The sequence below is a fragment of the Oenanthe melanoleuca genome, chromosome 4 (assembly GCF_029582105.1).
Source record: "Oenanthe melanoleuca isolate GR-GAL-2019-014 chromosome 4, OMel1.0, whole genome shotgun sequence".
Classification (NCBI taxonomy): domain Eukaryota; kingdom Metazoa; phylum Chordata; class Aves; order Passeriformes; family Muscicapidae; genus Oenanthe; species Oenanthe melanoleuca.
The window spans coordinates 53,497,395-53,513,882 of NC_079337.1; the positions used below are offsets into that span (position 1 = coordinate 53,497,395).

The 16,488-nt window shown below is 35.7% G+C and overlaps 1 protein-coding gene across 8 annotated transcripts in view; it reads left to right on the forward strand.

Annotated features, from left to right (window-relative positions):
* KCNIP4 (potassium voltage-gated channel interacting protein 4) overlaps positions 1-16,488 on the forward strand; it is a 373,098-nt gene that overhangs the window by 328,998 nt on the left and 27,612 nt on the right. For 6 of the 8 annotated variants that reach the window (XM_056490439.1, XM_056490434.1, XM_056490435.1 and 3 more), the window contains one exon: positions 9,188-9,312. In XM_056490439.1, coding sequence (XP_056346414.1) covers positions 9,188-9,312 — 125 coding nt within the window. Of the gene's footprint in view, positions 1-4,466; positions 4,569-9,187; positions 9,313-16,488 lie in introns of all 8 variants that reach the window. The other 2 variants (XM_056490433.1, XM_056490440.1) reach the window with 1 other exon arrangement.

Below are 16,488 nucleotides of genomic sequence, written 5' to 3' on the forward strand. Positions count from 1 at the left end.
CCCTTAAGGCCCTGAGAGAAATTCCATCATACAGCTGAAATTGAGTGTAAATCATCATGTCAAGAAACCACTTAATGCCTTTCCCTTTCAGTTTTCAGAGTCTTTGTCACTTTTGTCTCAAAATTTTGTATTTAGAAAAATGATATGTCCATCCTGAATTTCAGGTCTTATGCCAAATCTCTTCCAAAAACACATTCAGAACTAATGTAACAGACAAATTTTTCACATTTTTTATGTGAAGACATAAAATTCTGCAGGTGAACAAAATCAAAGTTCCAGCACTACTGGGAGCTTAGCTGTGCTGTTAAGGCATTGGAGGTGGCCAGTGGATTGTAAATGCTGCTGACCAAAAAGCAGAGTTAGACTTAAACTGTGGGAGCTAATCTGCTGACTTTGCCAAATATAGGAGGGGGACTTTGAGAAGGAAAAAATTAACAGAAATAAAAAAGCATGAAGAGAAAAAAGAGTGGGGAGGGGAAAAGGGTAGTGTACATGCTGCTTCTGTCCTTTGCTAACAGTGAAGGAGGAAATTGTTGGAAAAATTGTTTTGTGTTTTTGAGCGAAAAACTTCCTCCTCAATAGGATGATTACCAGCCCCAAAAGTTTTTAGGGACTCAGATTACTATGTCTTCTGTGTGTATTTATCACCTAAATCCCATTACAAAAAGGGAGTAATGAGGCAGGTGGGTACTGCTTTGAACAGAGAGCATTTGATGAAAGCAGGAAAGGTGAGCATGACTTTGGGGGCAAGGGCAGCAGCATCAAGGTCTGTCTTGTGCACTTAGTGGGTGTTAAGATAGACATTCTGATTTATCTGCTACTCCAGCAAAAAGTGGCCTACCTGCCCTTGCTTTCATGCTGACTACAAAGAATTTTCAGACACCATCACACTTAGAAAGAGAGATATTTTGCCTCTGAAAACTCCTTTCTAGATGGTCTTCTCTGAGTAGTCTGACCTGTCTCTGTAACAACAGGGCAGTACGTAAGATGTACTGTCTTTCTAAAGCTGGGATCATATATCTGAAAAAAAATAAATACATTGAGTTAAGATAGACTTAGTGTAGATGTATATGATTAGAAATACACAGTCATTTATTAATCACTTATAACTTTTAGCTTATTAAAAATTCATATGTTTTTGTATATTTTTATAACCAGCAGTGTGATTAAGAAGTGACTAGGTCACACTCATGACAATGACCTGGATGCTTTTGGTCAAGTACAATTTTTAAAACTAGCAGTTTGGAAAAAATTACACTGGCAATATATACATCTTCTACTCTTGATATTAAACCCTGATTAATAAGTTACAGCTCTCCAGTTTAAGTATCTCTACCCAGGAGGTTTAGGCCATTGGTGAATTTTCCAGTTGCCATTACAGGTATAAATCATGCTGAATAACAAACACTCCCACAGGATGTCGTGTGCCCCATGCCTGTGCACAACAGCAGTACTGGGGTACCAAGGTATGAGAACACATGAGCTGTGCTCCAGTTACAGAATTGTTTGTGGAATGTAAGTGTCTCTGGGGACAATTGCCCACAATTCCACGTGGTGTCATACAGATATGAGTTCTAGGGCACTCCCACAGTGAGTTCTGGGGAAAAATGTGTCTCACAGTTTAATTTTCATTGCAGGGAAACAGATTATTAAATCCACGAGCAAGCAGCAGCAGTGAACTAACCTTAATTTGAAGAACCTTCACATCTAGCCCAGAGGAGTTTGTGCCTTACTGGGTTAGGGATAGGAGCTATGATATTCTAGTCAGCATATTATTGGAAAAAAAAAAAAAACAAAAAAAAAAAAAAAAAAAAACAAAAAAAAAAAAAAAACCAAACCAAAAAGAATCTGAAAAATTCATCTTCTCCTGAATATCTGTTTTCAGGTTAAGAATTACTATTATTCTATTCTAGAAGTTTGAAGGAAATAGCATCAGTCCATCATTATCAGTGAGTTGATGATTTCTAGCTCTTCTTTTCATGACCAGCCACTTTAAAGACTGTAATAAGAGTTTCCTACTGTGTAAATAATTTTAATCTATTAGATTAATTAACTTCTTAATGGTCACATTAGAGGTTAAGATTTTTCCTTAACCTGTTTCAAACTGGGCAAATAGGTACAGAATCCACAGAAATTATTACAATATTTCATCTTCATTATCACCTTTAGTGTTTTGACCCAGCACAGGCCTAGTGTGCAGCATGTTTTCTCTGAATTAAGTATTTTTTATTTTTTCTTTTAGCACATGAAAAATCACATTGAAAGTTGCAGTACTGCTCTGGAGATCATCAGAGCAGTGGCTGCAGAATAAGCTAACTGCAGCCACTGGGAATGAAAAGCTTCCATGCTGTTTTCTCATACTGTGAGAAGATAAACCAATCCCCTCACCTCTGCCCTGACCATAGTGTCAAAATTTTAAATTAGCTGCCAGAAGTGAACACAGATCTATACTGTTCTTCTCAGTTACTCACTACTCTGATATTACTTTCTCCCATATATATTATTTTGGTTTTGAAATTAATTATATTACTGCAAAGCCCATGTGGTTTGCATTGGATTCAATGACCTTTTGTGTGAGCCTAAAAGTAGCAAAATTGTCTATTTGCTCAAGGCTTTTAGCTTCAAGCCATTTAGAAATAATACATCCCTTTAGGTTTTTTAAAGCATTGTATACATCATCAGTAATTACATAGTTGTGGACCTATGGAATTATATAAGTAATACATGTATAGTAAACTTTTGCAAATCTTTATTCAAACAAATAAGATAGTTTTAGATATTTCTGCATCATGTCTATGACAGAAGAATTCCTAATAAAGAAAAACATCTTTCAGATAAAAAAAAATCTTTCATGCACAGGAATGTACAGTACAGGCATAGTGTGATACTGCAGACATTGCCAGCTGAGACAGCAAGCTACCCATTTAAAGGCTCAGGTTTGGTGCTCAAACTAAGAATAGGAAGTTTGAGATCTCATCAGATCCCAGACTGCATTTTATTTTATGCATTTATCTACACTATGTTTCTGAGTTGAGCTGATGCTCAGGTGCTACAGCCTAAAAGTGTATTCATTTTTATTATTTGTATTAAAAGCTTTAAACATTTCCTGAGATAGTCATTTAGGTCCATCTGACCTTGTGCTGAAAGTGGGTTGTTTTGTGTATTCACCAGAGCTGCTGCTCTCTCAGAGGCAGAATTTGTCTGCTGGAAGTTTGTTGATTTTTTTCAGGCTGTGGCTGAATCATCCCTGGTTTTCCTCATTTATTTTTCATTTCCTTCAGTGTTTTTTCATATACAAACTGATATTTTCCCCCTTTTATTTACAAAGTTTAATATCCTTAAAGCTTCTTGCTTGCTGTTCCCAAATACAAGCACATACTTGAGATGGCTTGGGAACATGAGGATTCAGTGCAATTGCAGCAGAGGGATAACTAAAGATTATCCTGGTGCCTGTGCCCTTAGCACAGGACCTGTCAGTTGTGTCTTTCATCTCTTGCCCATCTGTTTTGCACTCTCACTGTTGTGGCAAGAGCCATGATAGAGCAGTGTTTGTGTTTCCAAGCAGTCCAGATGAAAATTGCATGAGTTGCATAATGTCCCAGCCAGCTCTGCCTCTCTCAGGAACATCAATCAGGTACTAAGCTAACTAATCAGGTGTTAATTCTGCCATTTGCAGCAAATATCCACCCAGGCAATGCTTGCTCATATCACCTATTTTGCATAAGATGGTTGGTTAGACCTCACAGGAAGATACTTCAAAGATTTCCATCACAGTAAATAAAGGTGATGCTGTTCACCTGATCTGTAGTACATGAACATTAACTATTCAGCCAAACTAGTTTTTTAAATGAGAGTATAAATAATATTTATATTTTATATATGTGGAGTGCCAAATATTAAAGGGAGACTGATTACACATCATGGTTGATATTTCAACACTCAGAAAAGGCAAAAGTACCAGATTGGTTATCACAGTTGCTGAATTCATTATATGGGAAAGCTCAGCCATGGAATTAGAAGTCTGCCAGAAAGGACAACAAAAGACATCTTTGAGATTTCATTTCGGTTTGGTTTTGTTTTCCGTCTTAAAATTCAAAATGAAATAGACTTGAAAGTCTTTAGAATATCTTAACATGAAAATTTTTACAAACCTTCTTTTACCTTTATTGTTGTTTCAAATAAATAATCGGACACTTCTCTGTAGATGATTTAAGGTGGGTCATAAGAATATTACAAGAGGTGCACACAGACAAACAAATCCCCTTTATTGGAAAGATGCTGGAAAGATACAAAGACAAAACAATTTTGTTGTCCTGTTCAAAAATTCTGGTTGCCCTTTGCGATTCATGATGGCTGCAATCTATTTGGCCTTTTCCCATCAGGATTCTGCTCTAATGATGAACTCTGCAGCATGTACAGAATTGTTCTCAAGCCTGTGTTAACAGTCCTGATACTGTATTTTTTAGGTTTCCTCTACGCTCAGAACAGTACCAAACGCAGCATTAAAGAGCGACTTATGAAGCTCTTGCCCTGCTCGGCTGCCAAAACGACATCTCCTGTTACTCAAAGCAAGTTTTATTTTTCATTTTTTTCATTTGATTTTTTTTTTTATTTGATTTTTTTTAGGTTTGCATGCATCAAAAGTTATACTTGCATTAACTGCTCATTTGAGAGGCAAGATATCTGCTGAAGTAATCATATGGTTTCTCGAGGTTTGAAATCTAGTGATGAACAGATTTGTCTGTGCAAAGAGCAGGATGGCAAGATTCCAGTGCCACAGTCTGCCTCTCAGGAGATGCTGGGCTGGCACTTATCATCTGCAAGTTAGTTGACAAGTGATTCCCTGGTTAAATTTAATGCCTGCTCTCCATGTATTTGGAAAATAGAAACTTTTTTGCATTTTTATGCAAATGTCTGTGTGTGATTCTATCCAATACACAGAGGGCACCTTCATAACTGGTCTGGGAGGAAAAAATTGATGCTGCAAATTTTGAATATATAACTTCAGACTATTTAGGGAACAGGACTTAAAGTTGGTGTCTGAGAGAAAAATAATAATGAGATTGAAAAGAAAGTATGTGGATGTGAATATACAGGAAAAACACACTGATATTATACTGAACATCTTAATATGCTGTAAGGAAATAAAATCTCTCCAGGGTAGGTATCAGATAAATATAAAGGGGCAGAGGGAGTGAGAGAGAGATCAATACATAAATACATATATATTCATAGGTAGAGATTAATTATAGTGATAACACTATAATGTCTTCCTATATAAATTCTCTCCTATGGCAGATTTTAAAATATCTCTCTGCATCCAACTAAATCTAGATTAATTTGACTTAATTCTAGGCACTAATATGAGCACCTAAAACCAGAAGCTGAATGGTCCATGTGTTTCCTGTATACTCTTCTGATAAAGTGTATCAATCAATGTCAGGTTAAAAAAGCCTGCAGGAGCAGTTCTTCATGTCTAGTGAATCCAGGACAGCCAAAGGCTACTTGACTAGAAATACAGGCTCCTCCTAAATGTCAAGATTTCAGAGGTATAGATCCAGGGTTTCTTTTTGCTATCCCTCTTCACTGTCTTTCATATCCTCCTCAGTAGAGAAAACTCTGGTACTTGCTTTTCTTTAAAGTATTTGAGATGAAAAGGGCTAAATTTCTGAATGTACACTGATTTTTTTTTTTTTTTTCATGGGGTCTTCAGCTGATATGTTTTAATTGAAAATAAGGTAGCTTTAAAACTGCAGTTACTGTTGTGGCACTTGTCAGTAACTCCTTCAGGATAAGTTAATTTCAGCTGCATGACCTGAGCAGTACAGCCCTAGACAATAAAAGGAATCAGAGAATCACAGATTTGCTTGATTTGGGAGACCTTTAGAATCATGTAGGCCAGTCCTCCTGCACAAGACCAGGTTGCTCAAAGTCCAACCTGAACACCACCAGGGATGGGCATGGAATAGATAAGGAAATAGAACAGAATTAATAGAAAGTTTGATCTGTTTGTGTGAAGTTGCTGGGAGAGTGACACATCCTTATTCCTTGCACATTTCTATGTAAACTCTTCATCTGCATAGGTAACTAAATATATTTAGAGTCAGTCCCAGAAACCTTGACCATGTCAAACTTATATTTTCCTTACTGAAAGTATTCTATAAACCAGAAGAGAAGTTGAACTAAAATGAGTATTAAATATTTCCTATTTGAGACCCAAGCAGTACAAAAGGTGCATTAAATAATTTTCTCTGTAATCTCCTCAATAATGAAGTGTTATATTAAGTAAGAATGTTCTATCAGGTGAAAATGTTGAATAAGAATATCACTGTAGGTATACATTGTTATTATTCCTTTTTAATATCATTTGCTATTTCATTTCTGCTAGCATGAAAGAAGCAAAATGATGTATGTTTCCTAGTGTGCTAGGCATGAAAACAGCACCACTTGCAATAACAATTACATGATGTGTGTTCCTTAGAAATTATCAGAGAAATATTTTTTAAGCAATTTATTGAAATATACATAGCTTGAATTTGCACTTCTGCACTTCTATCAATATGTGCTTACAAAGGTTATCTAAAAATGTAAAATCTTGTTTCAGCATTTGTATTGAATGCATTTTAGCATTTCTATATAAAAAAGGATGTAAAAAAACACTTATTTGTGTGCTTTAGTCTAGTAAGTCTAAACTTAAAACCATCATTCCCTAGATATGTGCATGTGCTAGTACACTAGGGTAGGGCTACACTCAATGGTTTTGAAAAAGAAAAACATGCAAAATAGTTTTTAAATAGTTAAGGAGGCTATAATGTGGAGTTTGTGCAGGGAAATGCATGTGCACAATTTTTACTGATATGAATTATTTAAAGATTACATTTGCTTTTTGCAATGTTTTTACCATTTTGTTCTTTAATGAATAATGAAAGGTTCAAAGCATATCTCCTATGACATTTACATTAAAAATATTTTTACTATTTAGCTATAAGAAATCTACTAATTAATGAGATCACTAGTATATTAGCAGGGGATTTTGAACTTGTTTCTAGTTTTTAGTTGACATGAAATTTCATTTCTGTGAAAAAAGGTACTCCTAACTTATCTAGGCTAAAGAAACCAAAAGAACTAAAATAACTACTGCCATAGAAATCATTATTGTTTAGAAACAGATAAAAATAGAAATAGTAAAAATAGATTTTCACACATTTTCCTGCATATTTTGAAATACAGATTTTTTTTCCCAGCCTGGTAGCTATAAGTGTGAAGAAAAAAATTTAAAACCTTTAAATGACTCATGAATGCTATAGCATTTTAGTCACTACAGTTGGTGCATTTTAAGGAAGATTATGATGATCTTAGATTTTTATTATTTCTGTATTTGAGTGGGAAGAATGTTATACTGAACCTTTTCTTGAACATCATCAGCCTCTTGCAGTCTTCTACATTCTCACTGAATCATTTAAACACAATAAAAATGTTTACTACTAAGGATATACCAAATATTGTGCTCAGCACATTGTCTGGCCTTTATCTCTAGCCTCACATTTATTATGTGCTTTCATTTAGCTTCCAGAAAATCTTGTAGATGTCTCTCTAGGTAGCCAGATGTTTTAGAAATGGGTGCTTAGAGAACTTATTTCAAGTTAAGTCTTTTTCTGTCTAAAATCAAAGCCCATTTAAATTCCATGTAACCATTTGAATATAAAAAACAAGTGAGCTTTCAACAATATTTATTCTCAGGTTGATTTTTTGCCAATTTAGTCTAAGTACCTAGTGTTGAGTTGAAGTTAACAAAAAAAAATATTCATCTGGATCACACTGAGTTCATCTTCCTGAGATGAGTGCTAAAAGCAACATATTGTTCACAGGAGAAAGGACAAACCCTAAATTTTGTGAAGATTTTTCCAAATAGTTTATATATTATTAAATATCTCTTTAAAAGTTGTTTAATTTTTGTTTAGCTGAACTGTATCTTCTGATGCCAAATTTCTCCCAAGCAGCTGAAAGCTATTATTACTGCATTACAGCAGAACAAAAATATATGAAACTGTAGGCATAATACTACTTTAATTGAGTCTTCTAATACTGTGTGCTTATGAATATTGAAACAAATAAAACTTTATTCTAAGAATGAAGAGACCCAGATGCAATAAATGAAATAAAATATGTACCTTTGGCATTGTAGAAGTGACAATTAGGCATGTTGTATTGTTATATTTCTACATTTTGTGTAACTCTTAAATCAAAATAAGGCAGTGATTTCATTAAATCAGTCTGGAGTACCACATAAGTTATGTTTAATGCTGGCAGTGCTTAGAAATGGACACACACATTCGTATTTTTGATCACAAGTGCCTGACACCCTATTGTAAGTTCCTTTAGCTGTTTTATTAACTTTCACATTTAAAACTCTACCTAGGAAAAAAAAAACATTGCTAATTCTCATTGTTTTAGGGCTACACTCAACTGTAAGCCTTGAATGTGTACATCCACATTCTTACTTACCTAAGAGGTCACTAAAGCCATCATGTTCCCCACTTAGGCTGCTCACCCTCAATGACATTTCTCCTAAAGGATCAGCTGTAAGACACTCAAAGTAAGATCTGCTGCTGGATGTGCAACATCAATTTCATATGCTTTCCAAAGGACAACTTCACAATAAAAATCCCAGTCTGATAAAGTGAATTCACATCCCTTAACTGAAGGAAATTTTTCAGCTTTTTGGAGTCACTAAAGTTTTATAAAATTGTTTCCTTTTGTCAAAGGGTTCTATAAACATAAAAATCATACTGAATGTATCATGCATGCTCTTGCAGGATGTTGGCTTTCCAGTATATTGCTATTACTACTCATGAGATAATATGCAGACTACTGGATCATCACTGCTGATCACTATTCTTTGCAGCCACAGAAGCAGATGATATACACCCTTTTCCTATGGGTTCAGAATGGATTCATCATTTATGATGTCATTCAAGCTGCAAAAACAAGTCTGAGAGATTAACATTCTTTCCTTTTCCCTTTTCCCTTTTTCCCTTTTCTCTTTTTCCCTTTTTCCCTTTTCCCTTTTTTCCCTTTTCCCCTTTCCCCGTTCCTTTTTTCTTCTCTGTCTTTTTGAAAGGGTTAATTATTTTTACCTCTTGCATTTCTTACTGAGCTTTCCTTCTCTGTCTCTTGTATTCTGCAGACACTGTAGAAGATGAAATGGAAATGGCCACAGTACGACATAGACCTGAAGCTCTTGAACTGCTGGAAGCACAGAGTAAATTCACAAAGAAGGAACTGCAGATCTTATATAGAGGTTTCAAGAATGTAAGCACTTCCTTTTTGAGTTTGCAATATGTTTATGGGATATGCCACTGCAATCTCAGCTGTTAGAGTGACTAGCAATGCAACTCATGAGACTCAGTAGCTGAATAGTGCATGTCTGATCAGATGAGGAAACAATCACTCAGAAACAATTGGTCTAAAATCATTAAACTATTTCATGAACAAAAGATGCAGACAAAATAGAAAGCATCAAGGAGAGAATAATTAGAACTTAGTATAGTAGGATTTTGTTCAAAGAAAAACTGAAAGTTGTGTTGAGATTGTTTGTCTAAGGATGCAATAATGGAAGAGTCCTGAAGTATTTGGTCAGTAAGAAGAAAGATTCTGATTTTTGTATTCACAGGAGCTGTCACAGGAAGTTATTGGCTTCAATTGCACTAAATGACTTTTTTTATTGGGTGAACAGCTGTAGATTACTTACTGGTTCTCACTAGTTCTACAAATCTATAAACTTTTTAGATCCCTTTATTAAGAGTAATTGTGATTTTTTTTTTTTTTTTTTTTTTCTGATAATGTATAGTGGCAGGTCCAATGTTTTATTTGGCAGGGATCCCAGCTGAGGACCCCAGTACATGGATGTAGTCTGACTCATTTTTCAGCTGGCCTGTAGTGCTGGGCTTGGCTTTGACTTGTGAGGAATGCATGGCTAGTACAGCAAAGTAATGAGAGTCAAACAGATGTTAGTAAGTAGTACTGAACTCTGTTTTCCTAAAAAATAGCCTTTTTCTCTATTTATTTTATTATCTCTCATCATTCATCAACATTGAATATTGCATGCAGTTAGCATTGGATAGAAAATGTTAAAGAAATATTATATTAAAAATTAATAATATAAAATTTTTAATCATCAGTGTGTAATGTTAATTTATAATTTCAGCTGTAAGTATTGCAACTGTGCAGATGTCTCCTGCTAAGCTGAAGCTAAAGATTAATTTAATTTCATTTATCACCTTGTAGTTTAGTTTTTCTTTCACCCTTCTTGGGTAAAAAGAGATGAACTCTTGCCCACGGCATTTACTACTCAGATGAATTAATAAAAACACAATGAAGCTCCATTATGGAATCAGAGAGGATAACTTCAATATCTTGTACAAGAAGTGTAAATTTTGCTGAGTTCTTAACTCCTGCATTCTATAAAGAAAGCAAGACATGCAAAGAGATGTTTTAAATACATATTTTTATCAAAAGTTTACAATGCAAGTGAGACAGTCACTTAGTGTGTCCTGTCTGTATCATCAGTTCCAGAAAGTATATATAGTGTTGGCATGTTAGTGATTAACAGTGATTGTTCTTAAAAGCTTTTCATTTCCTCAGGGTTCCAGAGAACATTCCTCTGCTAATGACAATATTCTCCAGGCATTGCAAATCATGATCTAATGTCCCTAATTATCTAAGGCAAAAAGGTACAAAGTACAGTAGATAAAATAAGCCTTCTCTCTGTTTCTCCAAGAATAATTATTTTTAGAGTTTCACAAAGTAAGGACTTTGATATTTCTTTGCATAAGATGAGGTATGGATAAAGAGAAGAGGTTATAAGGAGGTGTTTCAATTGACACCTTTTTTAGCATTTTCTGAAAAGAGGAATTCCAGCTCTTCCAATGCTTTTCTGTTCTGAGATGTAAGTTCTACTTACATCAAAGGAATGTCGATGGTGAGACATGGTAATACATCTTTAACCATGTGTTTAATTTCCTTATCAGTACATGATAATGCAAGACATGCATGTATTTGACTAGATTAAGGTAATGGGCATGAACTTCAGTGTTTTTGTGTATGATATTGTTGCAAAATTATCAATTACAATCTAAACTGCTGTAAAACATGCCCAAGGCTGTCGACTCTTACAAAGATAAATCAGTCTAAAGTAGTATTCTTTAGCCCAAGCATTAGATTTCAGAAATGGATGATTTTAATCTTTTTGTTGAGTGAGAGTTTGTTTTATTTCTCATACTAGCAGTTTCTACTGCAATATAGGGTGCTAGATCACAGTTCTCTAATCACTTCAGAGAATTGGTAGGACAGGTCTACCTGAGGTCTATGAGCACCTTGTCTATGCTGATTGGTTCAGCTTTCCTCTCACATATTGAATATATCTTTTGTTGAATATATCCTGAGTGGCTTTGGTGATCCACAGAGCCATTGCAATGTCTCCCATGGTCTGTGCTTGGACTGTCTCCCCCTTACAGTGCTCCATCATCCTCTTCTGCCTGCCACAGGCCACCTGCCTTCTCACACTGTGATCCAGCTTAGTGCTATCCTGCCAAAATTTTCACACCTGTGTGCTTCATGCATCTGCTTGGGGTACCAACATCTCCTGGGTGCCACCCAGCTGGACACTGGCAGTAGGCACAGTGAAACACAGGATGTTCCCTCTGTACATCAGGAAACACTTTTTTACTGTGTGGGTGACTGACCACCAGCACAGATTGCCCACTGGGTTTGTGTAATCTTCCTGGTTGAAGATATCCAAAAGTGAGTTCTCTGGACTTGGTCCTGGGGATCCTCTCCAGGTGGGGCTGCATGTGCAGGGGTGTGCAGCCAGATATCTCCAGAGATTCCTCCCAACCCCAGCTATTCTCTGATTCTGTGATATTCTGTTAAATCATTCCACTAAGAAGAAAACTACTGATTTATGATTTAATGAAACACACAGGCACACATATTTAACATGATGTCATCAAAATCTCTGTGCTTTATGCTTTTTGCTGAAATTTGCCTGTCTTACTATCTCTTTGATAATGTAATTATATAAAGCAAGATAAATTAAAGCATGAACTTAAGTTACTGTAGTTCTGCTGATGTTGTGGCCGTTAGATGAAATTAGCAGCATCCTACAGGCACAATTGTACTAATTTAAAAGCTTTTGTCTATAGAATCTCACTCCAGCCTGCTTATTTCCCTGAATTCTGTCGAGTTTTAGAGTATCTGTTCTGAGATAGGGATGAACAGAACTTTTTACAGCTCGCCTCCAGTTATTTGTTATTTCTGACTTCAAATTGCTTACTTGTAGCTCTGACTGACTTCAGATGAGAAAGCAGGAAAATACACCTGCATTTCTGTAGTGTTGATGATTACAAAGTTGGATTTGTTATCATCAGTTTGATTTTCCACTGTACACAAATTACATGCACAATCCAGGCAGGAGGAGCACAGGGTCTCACAAAGCATCTTTGTGTGTATGTAAACACCTGAAAGCTTTAGAAAGTCTCAGATCACATTGTAGTGGAGCTGATGCTCTGAGTAAGCAAGAGGTTGAGTATAATTGCAGGGAATGCTCAAAGATGGTTGAAATGCCTTTGGAACCATGGCTGTTTTGGTAGAACTCAAAGTCAACATTTGAAATGAAAGGGGGTATACACTAAAGAAAACATAAGGTGGTGGGATAAGCACCTTCAAATGACCTAATAACTAATATGAAAAATTATCAAGGGCGACCTTATGTCTACATGATGTAATTTAGCCATTTTTAAGTTTCAATACTGTCCTTGAAAAAGGGTCTTAATATAAGGCCTAAGCCCATCTCAGGCTGAAAAGATTGTCCCCAGCATTCTGGCTTTACAATGTTCCTGTGCTGCTGTTGATGAATTGTTGCTCAGCTGCCATCACAGTGGGACATTTCCAATTTGTATTTGGCTTCCTGTCATCCCATTTCTTGTAAATTGAAATTGTGATTGCTGCAGTCATTAACCTTTCAAACCAGCAGCTCTGTGGCAGTCCTAGTACAAGTGGTACTTCACAATAAATTGTACAGACTATCAAGCATGGACTCAACATGTGGCCTTTCTTTTTCTTTTGTCCATTGATAGATCTCTCCCAGTTTTAAAAATGTACATTTAAAAAATGCCTAGATAATGCTTTTGCTGTATAAAAGATGCTCCTGTGGTAATCTTTTGATTTTGGCTAATTATTCTTGTAAAAATTTTTGTAGAGCTCTGTGTTGGGAAACTCCCAGATTTTTCCAGACAACTGGAAGGATTTTCCATGAACCTTTATCTTACCTGGCTGTATGTCAGAGAAAATGTAAATTGAAGTCATAAATCCATAAAAATGCCTGTGGACACATGCTGGAGTTTTAAATAGGCAGCTCCACACTTTTAACATTTATTCAGAAAACAGCACTTCTAAGACACTTTTCTTCTCTTTTGCAAATGAGACAAAGAATGATAGTAAGAAAATAAATCTGACAGTGTTACAGCTCAAAGATCAGTTCCCTCATCACTCTAGCCATCTATGTGCACAAGTTGAAATATGCTAATTTATTCAGAGATTTTTCTATTTCAGTTATGATTTGATGGAAGCATTGTATCACTGTATGTTGCATTTGTGAGTCTCACAGAAAGTTTAATGGAAGCTAGTTTTAGAGGTGATTAAGCTCATTTATTGATTGGCTAAAGCATTTGAGATTTGTGTTTGAACATTTTCCCATTTAATTAGAGTTCTAAAAAACAAAAGAAAAATTATAAATTTTGTGAAAGTAATTGAGATTTAGAAGAGCAGAATTGAGTTGATACACAGAATACAAATAATTTTCACTGTATTAATAATTTTTCTACTCCTGCAATTTTTTGTTTAACGATGAAGATGAAAGTTGTGAATATAATGGGCATTTTGCAGGATAGGCACTAACTTGTGCAAAAGCTGAAACACCTCAATGTAATTTTGAGTACCGGAGTTAAAGTTTTCAGAATGATTTAACTTTTCTTAAATGCATGATATTCCAGGAATACTATATAAGTTTCTCTTTTTTTACTGCAATTGGAACCTTCTTGTTAAGAAAGAAGGAAACATATCTCAGTGTCCTGCACATGGATGGCTTTTACCTTTATGGCTATGCTATTTGCACAGCCTCTGACCTATGGCTAATAGAGATGTACAGTTCTGTATTTCACTTCTTTCAAATGTAGTTTCTGACTATCTAGAAATTAATTACTACAAATTGAAATCTTTTACTGACAAATGACAGAGACACTGGACTATTAAAGAGATTAAAAAATGGGCATTGCAAAGAGTTAAAATACCTCTGTGATGATCCTAAACAGAGATTTTGAAACTCCATTCCATTTTCCTTGCTTTCTTACTTAACCTTTTCCACCTGTTCTAAAGCATGACAAGGGACAATGACAACATAATCCTCTTAGTTTATATCTCTGGAACATTGTATATTATGAAACAGAGGCTTTCAGTAATATTTTAGCTTGGATCAGTTTTCTCTGAATTGGCCATGTCATCTATCTCACAGAGACAAAAGGATGTCTTCAGTTTGTTGTGATCACATTCAATTCTATCCTGAAGAGTATGTTTGTATTGCAATGAGTAAATGCAGATTCAAGATTAATACAGACCAGAACAGAGAGGAAAAACCCCAAACTGGACCTGAGAGGAAATGGCACTAATGAAAGAGTATTTTGCCCCTGACATCAGTCCTCCAAAGCTTGTTCTTGTAGGTGAAGTAGCTTAGAGCTTAAATATGCTTTTCCATCCCCCATGTGGACCCCTAGGACAGCAAGGAAGATTTTTCATTTGACCAGCAGTCGGTGCAGTTGCTTTTCCTCAAGATTTGTTGACTCTCTGTACAAGCCTTAGAGCTTCACAGCATGCAGTCTTAGCAAGATCTTTCCAGATGCAGGATTTCTGACCCAACAGAAGAGAGCCTAGGAGAAAAATATGGATCAGTTAAAGGTTCCTACCTGGTTTTCTTGGCTAACATGAGTCAATACTAAAACCATTTGAGCTATACCCCTCTGTGACTCTGAATATCAAACAGGGGATGCTGTACTGGGCATCAGGGCATGAGATATTCCCATTGTGCTGAAAGCTTTTGCAGAGGTGCTGAACCCTCTGCACAAAACAGTGTTTGAACATCAGTGTTGTGGAAGTGCAGAGGTTGTACATACAAAGAAGTACCAACAACTTGTTTTTTCAGATAGACATAGTATGACAGCTGAACAAGTTGTGCCTTATGCATATAAACCTGCTGAACTTAGAGCATAGAAATGCCAACAAAATAGAAAAAAAAGTAAATGTAAGTATTACAAGAAAATCAGATAGTAGTAATTCACACTGAAAATTAACATCTCCCCATGTTAGAAAACTCCTGTGACTTGTTTGTCTTAATAAACTACACAATAGACAACAGCATAATGAAGCTCAAGCAAGTAAACCTAGAAGTTAATACTGTGTTTGCTGTCAAGAGACAGATTTCTGTAAATCTTTTTCTCTCCAGGGTTTCAGTAGACATGTATAATGCACAAATCTCTCAAATCTCAAATTTCTCGCTCTTAAATTCTAGTTCTTGTTTTCATGTTGTGCCTCAGATCAATTGTTTTCTCAACTTTAGATGACTGAAGAGTAAATTTAAAATAACCAGCCCTTGCCATGGAAGAATTTTGTTATTATTTTACAATAATTCATTTGCTAGGGGCTTAGAGGGAACTCTTCCATATTTCAAACAAGGCTTTGTGAAAATCTTTTAAGAAACTGAGCAATAAATAAGTCTTACATTCATCATATATTTACTTCAAGTGTTAGTAAAGTGACTTGAAACATTTCAAAAATTTTTCAAGTAAAATAATTTGGAAGTACAGTTTGACAGACCTAGAGTATAGTTGTCAGTCGTCACAAATTTACAGATCCTGTTGTGTTCAGAAGAGATATTTGTTCCAATTAGTCTCACAGTTACTGGCAGAGATTGAAATCTTCTTTCTGAGAGTTAATAATGAGCTCAGTCCCCACACTTCTATTCATCTCGTGGCTTGCACAGAGATACTTCACGTTGTGCTCACTGGGGTAAAAATGTCATCTAGCTTATCAAGGACTGTCTTCATAATTGTAGCTGCTTGCTCATGAATGATCTCTGAAAAAGGTAGATGCCAAATCCCTTATTAAGATAAGTGATTTTAAGTATGCAATAGTAATAGTAGTCCAGAGCACCAGATGCCTCTTTAGTTCTTCTTTGTATTTAAAAAAAAAAAAAAAAAAAAATAAAAAGTCAACATTAGATTTTGGTGGAATTTTATTGTTCTGTGTGCTTGTGAGCCGCTCCTATTTGGAATTGGCAGCACCCTCCCCTGTGCTCTGGTGTGTTCTCCCTGGGGCTCACAAGTGCCAGGCTGACACCTGAAGCCCAGTGCAGACCTTCTGTGCCCCAGCCAGATGCTC